General features: G+C 40.2%; 2 protein-coding genes across 3 annotated transcripts in view; one reads left to right on the forward strand and one right to left on the reverse strand.

Annotated features, from left to right (window-relative positions):
* Positions 1-5,608: 5,608 nt before the first annotated feature.
* On the reverse strand, positions 5,609-11,425 carry LOC124473896 (p53 apoptosis effector related to pmp22). Its single transcript, XM_047029616.1, has 3 exons — positions 11,072-11,425; positions 8,566-8,706; positions 5,609-7,355 (listed from the first exon to the last, which is right to left on the reverse strand). Exons 1-3 carry the CDS (start codon positions 11,274-11,276, stop codon positions 7,144-7,146), a joined length of 558 nt encoding a protein of 185 aa, XP_046885572.1. The 5' UTR covers positions 11,277-11,425; the 3' UTR covers positions 5,609-7,143.
* A 673-nt stretch (positions 11,426-12,098) lies between these two features.
* The window catches only part of sdccag8 (SHH signaling and ciliogenesis regulator sdccag8), a 30,148-nt gene continuing 29,735 nt past the window's right edge, over positions 12,099-12,511 (forward strand). Inside the window, exon 1 of one of the 2 annotated variants that reach the window (XM_047029176.1) lies at positions 12,099-12,319. In XM_047029176.1, coding sequence (XP_046885132.1) covers positions 12,259-12,319 — 61 coding nt within the window. In that variant the 5' untranslated portion in view covers positions 12,099-12,258. The remainder of the gene's footprint in view (positions 12,320-12,511) is intronic. The other variant, XM_047029177.1, reaches the window with a different exon arrangement.

Consider the following 12,511-nt stretch of genomic DNA (forward strand, 5'->3'; position numbering starts at 1 on the left):
GTTTTGTCAATATTTTTTGAAAGGGCAACCCTAACTGGAAAACCTCATAACACTCCCTTGATTTTCTTTATTGTGAAGTTCCACTGTGTCATTTGTGTGATAAAAGTAGAGCTGACAGATGTTCAACAATGACCTGATGCAATTTGACCTCAAACCCTGATGGAATCCATAGTCGTGTGTCGCAGATTTGAATCTGGTGATGTCATTTAGTCCTTTCTACAAAGAAAATACTGCCATCTAGTGACTGTATTCAATAACATACAAATTACTCCAAGTAGCACAGTTACTTTAATAACTGTTACTCTTTTTATATTTAGATATCTACAATATTGAGTTACATACAAGAAGTCTATGTGCATTCAAGTAATTCACTCCCGATTTAGCCTTGACTTAATCCCAGGCCGAGGTTGGTCAGGGCCCAGATGCAGACATAGAGACGTTAGAGAGAGTCGGATGTGGTAACTCAGGTTTACTTGCCAAACATCACAAGGAAAAACGATAATAGGCGGCTGCATATATGAAAAAACAAACATCTAACCGTAAAAAAATTCTAACAAAAGGTTTCTGAGCTGTTTTCTTTTTTTCACACTAGAAAGGTGTAATTTTCAAGATGGCATCCAAGATGGGCTGGAAGCCCTTAAAATATCCTAACTCCTTCATTATTTGATCTAGCCAAGTAATCTTGGTGTCTAACTCCATTTTTTCTGCGTCTATGAATCCATTGGACTTATCTAAATTGCACTGACATAATTACATACTTATGGAATACATGATTTTGTGAGATTACTGTTTTTTTTTATTACTGTTTTAGGTTTTATCTTTGTTTGGGGTGAACCAGAGACGTAGTGAAAACACTCACCCCATCGTTAACTTCAATGCAGAGACTGAGTGTGTGGGAAGAAAGGAGGATTTCCTTTCCAGATCTTGCCACAAACAAGGACTTCTCAATCTTATGACTGAGGAGCTACAGTATAAGGGCTGCAATGTTATCAAAGCATCAGGTGATGCTGACGTGGACATTGTCAAAGCTGCAGTGAATGCCTCAGAATATCAGCCCACCACCTTGATAGGGGAGGATACAGACGTATTCCTCTCCTCTACTACCTCTACAAAGCTGCTAAAGTGTATAACATCAGTGAGATGAAACACGTCCTGGGTAGTGACTTGTGTTCCCAGTTGCTGTTAATTCACACCTGAGACAACTTCACAAATCTTTTGTGTTGGCAAACAGACAGCATTCCAGAAACTTGTGAATGGTGAAACAACCATCCAGTACCGTGCGTGCAAATGTGTTTCTGCTCACACATCAAGCAAGGAATGTCATAGAGCACCATGGGACCAAACCAGTGGCAGTGTTGTTTGGCGGAAAGAGTACCGATTTACTTGCCTCTTTGTGCTACAACCTTTTTAGCAAGAAAATCGTCACCGCCAAATAATTTGTTACTCCAGAACATCTGCCTCCAACTGAATCCTCAACCAAATACCACTGCCAAAGACTTTACTTCCAGATCATGTGTGGACTGGAAAGGTGGCAGCCCTGTTTTGACTAATTTTACAGAACCACACAGCTCTAATGGTTATAAACCACAGAAACCACCAACACTAAACAAAACGATATGCGAAAGGAGAAAATATGTAATTACTTAAGGGAATTTGTCATTACTTTCGCATAAATATGCTTGTAACCAATTGCTTTAATATATAATTGCACTTGTTATCACTTATCTATCATCCAAATATGCTCAATAGAATATTAAATTGGCCAAAACATGTATCAGGTACCAGTATTCCTGGTTTAGGGGGAATACAAAGGAGTAATGGTAATTTTAAAAAGGCTTGGTGACACAGACAAAACTATCTGGCAAGGGAGTGACAAGACTTATATAGGTGAGTGATTGGCAATCGTCCCTGATGGTACCAGGATCCCAAAACTTAAATCTCCTTCTGAACACGGGGAATTCAATTATAGAGTTATCAAAATGTTATTGTATGAAAAACGTTGATAGTGCTCCCTGGTAGCTGTACTACTGTATCAAAGAGAGGCTTTGTTTGAGTAGTCTGTGCATCTTCCAATCACCCTTTCTATCTTATTATCATTCATATGCATTCTATGGAAGTACTCCTACTCAGTTTGTTCTGTGGTTGTTAAAAACTTTATTAAAACATGACTTGTTCAGCTTTGACAACCACCTTGGATAAACCAAACAAATAAAAAATATAAACATCATTTCCATGGGGTGGGGGACCAAAGGAAGTATGGCTTATTTTAATCTGGATGTAATGCTCCTTTTACCCTGTCCAGAGGATAGGTCTGCTACGACCAGATGTCATTATGTTCCTGCATTCTCTGTCCCCCGCCCCGCCCCTCCACACACACATACACACACACACACACACACATACACACACACACTCTACTCATTCCTGCCTCCACCCTCTTCTGTGTTGTCAGGGCATGTAAAGAAACAGCAGTAACCAGTTTCAAAAACAAACTCTCTCACACCCGTATACACATAAATCCTTTTCCTTTCCTGGGTGTTGTGATTGTGAGTGTTGGGGTGGTGTGGCAATCTTGTCTGACTCATCCTGTCTGACTCATCCTGTCTGACTCATCCTGTCTGACTCATCCTGTCTGACTCATCCTGTCTGACTCATCCTGTCTGACTCATCCTGTCTGACTCATCCTGTCTGCTTGTCCCAGCTACACAAATACATTGGAAACGGTGATAAGCATAGTTGACACCCTAAATCAGCCATACTATGTTTTTCTTCAGAATTTCTACATCATACTTAATTACCCCTTTAATGGTTTCTGGTTATGAAATAAATACAAGAGGTTGCATCCTCTCGCCATTACTTTTCACATTGTATACCAATTATTGTCTCAACCATAGTAGCAGCTGTTCTCTCATTTAATATGCAGATGATGTAGCTATTGTTGGTCTCTTAAATAATAATGAGGCAGATTATACAGCTGAGATCAGCTGCTTTTATAACTGGTGTAAAGACAACACACTGATCTTAAATACTAAGAAAACTAAAGAAATAATCATTGATTTTAGAAAAAACTCCTCTCACTCACCTGTCAAGGTGGAAATATCACCATTGCAGTTGTGCCTGAATATAAGTACCTAGGTACAATTATTGACAACAAGCTGACATGGAACTCCAATACTGGTGTCAGATTTGCAAAAGCCCAGCGACGGATATATTTTTTAAGGAAATTACGAAGTTTCAAAGTATGGAGGATTATAGGGGCCGAAACGAAATAAATAAATACTTGGATAAATAAATAATTATATAACACAAAGCTGAAATAAATGACACAAAATATATAATTGTTACATGTATTTGTGTGTATATATGTATATGTTTACGTTTTCATGTGTTTACATTTATTCATTTATACTTACATTTATTCATTTATACTTACATTTATTTATACTTACATTTACTTATTTATACTTACATTTATGTATTTATACTTACATTTATCCACGGTGAAACTTCCTGCAGCAAAATAAATCTGTCGTCCCCCCGTCACCAAGTCAGGGGGCGGGTCAAAGCCTCTGATTGGTGAATGAACAGTATTACACACCAGGCAGGCTGAACCAGTTGATCAAGCTCTCTTCAAGCTAGAGGGATCCTCTATCGCCTCACTCTACAGCTGCTAGGGGTGTGCGACACTGCACGATGTGGTATAGATCCGATACCAAGGAGTAAATACAGGGCCAGTATTGCCAATACCGATACTTTGGGCTTAGAAAAGCAGTGGAGGGGCAAAGTGAGTTTGAGCGAAGTTAGACGGTGTTTGCACAACCACTATGATGTAAAGGGAATTGTGTACTCAGTGTGGAATGAAACTTAAGTATCGATCTTATCACGCTATCAATCAGGCTATTGATACCAACGTTGGTATCGATAGTTGCTGGGTTTCCCAACCCTGCCACTGTCGGTCTTAAGATCGATATGCCCACCCCTATGCTGTATCATCTCGCTGAGGATCGTGAACACATTTTCATTGATGTCTGTGTCAGGTAGTGCCAATATCATTCCTATAATTTCAGCGAAGCTCTCAATATGATGTAAAAAAAAAGTGAACTGGCAGGTGCCTCCATCTCTTCAGCTTCCGCCAACATTTCGACCACTGTAGCATTCAATATTTCATTCATTGAATCCGCATAAGGTGCTGCCACCTTGGAATAGTCAAAAGCAGTCGATTCAAGTTGAACCACCAATCAGAGGCTTTGACCCGCCCCCTGACTTTGTGACGGGGGGACGACAGATTTATTTTGCTGCAGGAAGTTTCACCGTGGATAAATGTAAGTATAAATACATAAATGTAAGTATAAATAAATAAATGTAAGTATAAATAAATAAATGTAAGTATAAATAAATAAATGTAAGTATAAATGAATAAATGTAAGTATAAATGAGTAAATGTAAACACATGAAAACGTAAACATATATATATATATACACAAAAATACATGTAACATTTATATATTTTGTGTCATTTATTTAAGCTTTGTGTTATATAATTATTTATTTATCCAAGTATTTATTTATTTAGTTTTGGCCCCTATAATCCTCCATATTAAAGTGAATAGTACAATGCTGAGGTTGTTTTACAAAAGCTGTCTAGAGTGTTTTTACTTTTTGTATTGAGAGCTGGGGTTGAGCCCTGTCTTTACAAAACAAAAACAAATTGGACAAAATTAGTAAAGTCGGTAGCAAGATCACTGGTAAAGCCATGAACAGTCTTTCATTTCTGACTGACAAATACACTGTAAATCTGGCCCAACAGATTGTGTCCGACTCACATCACTCCCTGTGGTCTGAGTATAAACTCTTACCTTCAGGACGCAGGTACATTATGCCACAGATGAGGACCAAGAGAGGCATCACATCTTTTGTCCCAAGAAGTATTCAGCTGCTCAATCAAATCAGATAATGTTTTATCCCTTTTTTATCCTTTAGAAAAAATATTTTTGGGCACTATGCACTTTACATTGTACTGGGCCTGCTGACATTCTCAAGTTATTTCTGTGATGCCTTCAGTTGTATTTTGTATTATTTGTCTTGCATTTATTGTCCGCTGTACTTTTTGATATTATGTTATGTCCACTGTACCGTCCTGTCTGCAGTGCTGAATGTATCTCTGTTTTCAAGTTAATTCCCCTCGGGGCAATAAAGGTTTTCATTCATTCATTCAAAACATACACCTATTATCCTGTTAGTGTAGAGTCTAAAACTCTTTGTTTGGGCTCCATTCTAAGATTCTCCAGTTCCCTTGTTTGTGAGAAGAGTCTTACAGATATTTTAGCCAAGAGTTCAGAAGACGTTTTACTGAAGTCAAATTTAAAGACATCATAGCCTAGATTGTTCGCAAATTCCCATCCTTGGTTTGAGGGAGAGATTAAGAGCTCAGGATTAGATGCAGATTAGATAGCTGACTTGTCAAAACTAGTCCAGCATGCTATGGCATTAGTTCATTTGGCAGTATAAGATAGTAGTTTAGACGTTTACATTGAGTGAACAGCTTATGGGTGTTTATATTCACCTTTACTTTGCACTGTCACTCCAATAGCATTTAGTTCAAACATTATTTAGTTTTGAAAGAAACTCTTTATTGCTTAAAAATACACATACAGGTGAAAACTGCCTATGAGACCAAAGGAAATAACAAGTTATCATCGCCAGTCACTGAATATTAAATGACCTGCAAATTGACATATGTCTAGTAAAGCATTCAGTACATGGACAACAAGTTTTTATCAAGAAATTAAGGCACGGGTCTTCTAGACATTCTGCCATCGCACAGCACAGCGCCCAGCCAGCCATCAGAAGTCTGACAGTGAGAGAGCAGCAAGCCAACAGTGCTACTGAACACCGTGACTCTCTCACCTGCTTCCCTTACACTGACTTCCTTACAGCACTCATTTAGTCTGGCTCCACTACTAACAGACAACATCCAATATATTTTTTGCAAAAATAACCCTTTTTGCAGATTCATGGAATTATTATTTTCATGATATTGTTGTCTTCTGTCAGCTGTTGACAGTTTTGAAGCCAGACTGATTTTAAGCACATGGAATGGACTTTTCAAATTTATTCTATTAGTGTATTATCATTTGTGTTCAAAAATATAAAATGTATACAATGCAGCACATACCCACAGTCTTACCCATTATCATCAAAGAAAAACATATTTAGTAAAGATCAAAACACATACTAAAATAAAACACAAATGTACAAAATGGCCAAAACAAAACGTAAATACATTCTAAATCAATCTTCCAGTTCAGTTTCATTGTCTTTCCTTGCGATACATACAGTCAGGCTATAACCATCCTTTTATTTATCTATGGCCCTCACTCCTCAGAACTGACAGTCTTCTTAATACTAACCAAGCAATCATCTGCAGAATTTAAGATGCTTTAGGATGAGAGTGAATAAATCTTTTCAACAAGCACGAATAGAATGTAGAAGTAAAGAGGTGTCCACAACATTGTAACTTATCTTACAAACTGTGACCAAGTGGTTTAGCTGGCAGGAACACTTGGGGACTGCAACTGGAGCACAAATGAAGTCTAATCTAGAACTAGGTCCCTCTGGGGGAAATGAGTTGACATAATTTCTTTAAACTAACCCGTAATTGAGAAACCATCATTATTACAAATGTTTCAGACATTACAGGGTGATTACCTAGTTGTTAAGTGCACTTCGGTGATTTTTGCGATGACCAAATGACATCTGGAGACAGATCCGTTTGAGACAATCCCATCCCACGGCGTCACGGTTTGAATGTGACTTTGAAGCTGTCGGATCAATGTGTGGGAGGGCGTAGGGGGACATCCACTTAGGAGACGACAACAGCAAAGTCAAAACGATGCCTCTGAAGTGTCCTTTACCATCCTACACTACCATCAGCCATTTTAGAGAAGAAATACAACACTGACCCCACACTAGCACCCAGGGACTGGGAGGACACTACTGGGGAGAAGGGGATGGATCTAGGGGTATGGTTAGGAGCAGAGGAAGGGGTATATTAGGGGCAGAGGAATGGGCAGGGTTAGGGGAGGAAAAGGGGTACGGTTAGTGGGTAGAGGAAGCAGTATGGTTTAGGGCTTGGCGGCTTCTCTATGCAGAGGAGTAGATGTACTTGGTCTTGGCCATGCCTGTGAGCTCGTCCTCATAGCGTGGCAGGCAGCAGAAGAGAATGCCACAGCCGATGGTCAGGATGGTGGCGCCCCACGCAAAGCCGTAGGCCCAGGTAAAGTCATAGTGACCTTCGAAGATCAGGTTGTTGAACTTGACTGGATAGATGATGAGGGCGATGATCTGGACAACCACTGTGGGAGAGGAGAGGAAAACCATCAGAGACACGCACACAGAGTCACCGTAGTCCTCTCTCAGGGACTGGACTTCAACCTCAATAAGATACTGTTTGTTCTATGATCTCCAATTGAAGTGATAGTGGTGCATCTGGCTAAAGCAATGGATCAGGACATGGTCCTACTATTTATAGCTATAGCGATATATAGCTATAGTTGATAACTAACGCTGTAAAATCTCTTTTTTGTACAGAAGGTTTAGAAGATAGCTGGTGAGAGTCTGATTAAGAGCAGCTGGAGGGAGAATTTGACACAGTAGTGTGAGAGACTGACAACTCTATCAGGGTTGTGTGGAAAATACCTTCACGTAGTGGAACTGTGGCTCTGCTAGGCCAAACCGAGGGCATGACTGACATTGGTTTACTATTAAAAGATCGACTGAAGTAGACTTTCTTACCATTCTCATTTTTTAAGGGAGAGAACCAATCTCTAGTCTAGACAGCGATACTTACTAACTACAGAGTCAACACAGATCCAGGAAGAGAACATTTCAACTGTTTGACAGACAGACTCAACTATGACATACACCTACTCATGACTGAACATGAAGACATCCCCACTCCTACACACACACATCGTTTCTGTTGAACTCCTGAGTGCAGCGTCTCTCTCCCTTTTCCCTGAGGGCCAGCAGGACTGAGTTACACAAGCAGAGCTGACTTCATCTGAAAGCTGGGCCCAGGTTTTAGGGGCGTGGTCTCTGAGGGGAGAGGCCTGGCTCAGTCATGTGGGAGTGTTCCTTTAGGATCTGACAATAAGAGTGATGACTCAGTCTGAGTTCACACATTCTCCAAGTTCCCACGGCAACGCCATACCACAGCCCTGCCCTAAGTGTCCTTGCAGAAAGACTGATGCCAGCTCTTATCTGGGAAGATTCAATCCTCCCACATCTTACCTCTTCTTCTCACAGTTCTCGCTGCCTTTGATAGCTCCAAGTCCTTTATATGCTGCCTCTCTCCACAGAACACTTTCTCCCTTTCCTAAACCACTTATTTCCTTTGCTCTGTCTCCCCTATGGTAGCTAAAACACAAACTAAGGCTTGGTGACTTTCTGGCTAGAGAGTAGTGGTTGTTCTCCTGTAAAATCCACTGACGCTGTGGAGAGTAGATACGTCTGAACAACCAAAAAAACTTGTTCCCATTAAGTCTGCATATTAAGATTGCTTACCAACAATGAAGAGCAAGATTCCGATAATAGGCAGGAGGCCGATGTTGAGGGTGCAGCAGAGGGCGATGCAGGAGATGATGAAGGCTATGATGAGGATGATGAGCCCAATGATCATCAGAGCAGCCACAGCCTGGGCCCATGCTGTAAACAAACATCATAACACTCTGGTTAAGCCCCCTTCGCAAGAACAACTGATGGGTGAATCATAAGACTTCAGTGATAGGCTGATGCCGGGGCCTCTGCATGCAGAGTGCATGGTGTCGTGTTCAGCAATGGACCCCTAGAACGTAGACCACATGATCTGAATGCAGGATGGAGGTTTTGAAATGTTTCTTTTCTATTATCATTTATATTTACCTCACTATAAAACGCTTACTTCTGCCGTAATAATTTCCGTGACAGAGAGAGGAAGAGCCGGCAGTGGCAGGTCTCAAAGTTGACAAAGGGGGTGCCCTGGCGGCTCATTGGGTGAGAGCGTGTATCACTACGGCTATTCCTTCATGCAGGGGCCTGTGTTTGATCCCACACCCAAAATATGATTGCAATACTCCTTACCATAATTTTAGCATTGTATGATTTGCCCGTGAACATATTAAAGTTCAAAGTGTTTCCCTTGACAGACAGATGAGGAGTAGACCTCTTCAGGGATAGGGTTAGTTATGTTAATTAGTTATGTTTATGTTATTTAGAAACACAATACATACAAGGCTCTCTCTTTGATAAAACTCATAAAAGAGCTGCTAATCTGTTCTGAAAAACACCCCACACTTCAGTACCCACTATGTGTCACCCATCCCTCACCAAAGAAGATTATAGGGTGTCACCACTGTTTCTAGAGAAAGTGTCTCTATGTACAGTTTGTATCCTCTTCCCTGCCTCAACCACACCAGGGTGTGGCTTTAGGGTTGGGCCATTTACGCTCCGAGGCAGAGGAGTCACAAAGGAAAACTCATCTAATCTCATCATTATTGCATCACTGTCTTAACTGCCACACTGTACTCATCTGCTGGTAGCAGAGCTACGCCCCCATGGAGCCACCATAGATACTTCAGAAACAACATATTATCTACATGTTGTAGTAACACCATTTATTATATTAGTATTAGATAGATTCAGTAGTCTTTGTGTCTGTGTGCATGACAGCCTTACAGTTAGGGTGTCTGCTTTTCTCATGGGTATAGGCCCACAACTAGCTACATTGCTAACTCCCTTATAAACTACACACCTGCTAGAACACTGCAATCATCAAATGCAGGCCTATTAGAGGTCGCCAGAAGCAGTCATAAGAAGATTGGTGAAACGGCCTTTGCTAATTACGCCCCAAAACTATGGAACAAATTTTTTTAGGCATTTTTAAAAGACAGCTTAAAACCTACCTTTTTACTGAAGCATTTAAGTAATTTTATCTCAGAAGGGTTTTACTACTTTTATTAGTTATATTATTGTTGCTATTTTAATTATTACTTTTATCACTTGTATTATTGTTTTTATTGATTTTATGTAAAGCACCTTGAACTACAATTCTTGTATGAAATGTGCTATATAAATAAAGTCTTACTTACTTACTTACAATCATAATAATAATAATCGTATAATATGTGGGAAACCTAACCCGGTGACTGAACAGTAATGTGTGTGTCTTTCTCCTTCTGATAACAACAACAATGTGGCCCTTTGTGATGTGAGATAGAGACTGCACCATTGAAACCTCTCGACAACACAGGTGAGGGGAACTAGGCTACCACTGGTGTGTGAATGACAGGATTTCTATTTCAGGTGAAATGTTACACTGAAGGACAAGGACGAATGAACCCAATCCCCCTTCCCATATCTTTTTTTTCCTTCTCTTTCTCCCTCTCTCTGACTAAGCTGGTCAGCAAGTGGACCTCCTCAGTTGGAAACAGACACTCATTAACTCTAAAAATAGCCCTGAGAAAATGACTGTGTAAGCCATCTTGTTATGGACCCTTCATTCAACTGGCTCACTTCAGTTTTTGAAAACAATGAAGTTAACTATAGGATATAGAATATAAACTATAGAAAGGTTTGTGTGAATCTGTTTTTACATCTTTTTAGTTGTAAAAGTTGTAAATGATCGTAGCCATTCAGCTCCCCATAGTATGATAATGTCTGAGTAGCATGGCAGAGAAGAGAAGAGTGCAAAATTCAGTTCAAAGTTCATCCCAGCTGTCGACAGCAGTGGGTTCCCTTCCCCCATACTACAGCCAAACAGGGACTACGTTGTAAATGTGTCCTTTCTCACGCAAACCAAAACGATCTATATTATTGGTCTTCTTTCAACGCGTACACTTTATTTATTATGATAGACATACGTGTATGTCTGGTCCAGCCTACGGGCTATGACGTGCGTTCAGACCTGTTGATCAACTAGGATCACTTCCTGCCAGTGCCATCGCTATTATTTTCCCTTATTTGACACGATTCGCATTTGTCGTGATAAAGAATGGGTTTGAATAAAGATCTTTCGGTTTGTTGATATACTTACGCTTGTCCATAAGAGTCTTGCAGTCCCATTGGTCATTCCTTCCTCGACATTCGCTCCACATACTGGCATAGTGGGACTTCGCATTCTCGTCCTCGACCCATCCAGATGAGGCAGCGATGGCAATAATATCAAAAATGATTGCGAAAAGCAATAAAATAGGCAAGATCCACCTGCATCTTGGATACGCTATTCCACAACGAAACATGATCGCGATCAGAACAGACAGACACACTGTGCGAAACTGAAGCTCGGACTTGCAGCCTGGAGTTTTGAGCGCAGTAGGCTACACCTATTTTACGAATAGGAATGAGGGCCCCACCCGTCTCTGCGACGGTATTCGTGGTCACAGTCAACAGAAAACCTGTTCATAAACCTGTAGGGCTGGGCATGTCAGGCTGGCTTTGGCCCAATGTCGGGGCCCCAGCCCAATGCCTGTTTCAAATTACACATATTAACTCCTTCAGTGCCACTTGAGACTAAAGACGTTTTACTTTTTTGTCATTTTAGTTCTGGTTGATCTTTAATAGAGAATGAAGTCCTATGTATACACATTCCAAGGCTTATTATGTAGGCTATTAGGCCCTACACAATATATATTTTATAACATTATATTATTATGATGTAGACTTACTGTAGCTACAATTGGCCTATAGCTTAATTATTAAACTAACAGTGCTTGTTTTCTTTCAACTTGATTAATATGATGGCTCTAGATCAGGAAATCCATTGGTCTATTTCTGTGATCTAATTAGACATAGACGCTTTTGCAATGGGTAATAATCTATTTTATTTCAAGACAGACGTTCTATTTCTTATTCACCTTGCTACCAGGATATTATTGTTTTTTAATGGACAGTGTACTGTAGACTACGCTTTTACGCGAAGGGTTTGTTAAATGGATACTATTTTCCATTGGGAGGACATTTTTGTGACAAACCGCGATGATTGGTTTGTGGCACGTTTGCAGTCCGTGCATTTGAGATAGAACTACAAATCCCAGCTACCGATAGTTTACGGAAGTGTGTGGACAAGCTGTGGTGGTTAAGTGGCTCATTCAACGGTTGACTCAAACAAACCTTAGTTATGCTAGGTAGATTTGTTCACGCCAACCGCGACAACATAAATATAGTTTGCTTATGAACACTAGTTTGCTAGCTGATTAATTAAGTTAATTTATCATTCCCGAAATGAAACCATTGGATTCTGATGAGGATGAAGAGTTGGGGGCTTATCAGAAGAAACTGAGAGGTAACTACAGTAGTGGCTGCTTCTGTCTCTATCAAGCTAGCTACAGAAGTGCAATGCCCGGTTGGTTTGTGCAAGCAAGTGCTAAATTAGGAAGGATTTCACATTTCTGTTCACATAATGACCTGATTGTTTACGTAATTTGTAACGAAATGTCAGTAGTGCTACAAGGATTAAAAGTTATTGGCACCAACG

This window comes from Hypomesus transpacificus, chromosome 11 (assembly GCF_021917145.1).
Source record: "Hypomesus transpacificus isolate Combined female chromosome 11, fHypTra1, whole genome shotgun sequence".
Lineage (NCBI taxonomy): Eukaryota > Metazoa > Chordata > Actinopteri > Osmeriformes > Osmeridae > Hypomesus > Hypomesus transpacificus.

Excerpts from the sequence above, each read along its gene's own strand:
- LOC124473896 (XM_047029616.1), bottom strand. The coding sequence starts at position 11,276 with ATGTTTCGTTGTGGAATAGCGTATCCAAGATGCAGGTGGATCTTGCCT. Across the intron at positions 8,707-11,071 it reads CAAGACTCTTATGGACAAGC|CATGGGCCCAGGCTGTGGCT; the intron begins GTAAGTATATCA and ends GTTTGTTTACAG. Across the intron at positions 7,356-8,565 it reads AATCTTGCTCTTCATTGTTG|TGGTTGTCCAGATCATCGCC; the intron begins GTAAGCAATCTT and ends CCTCTCCCACAG.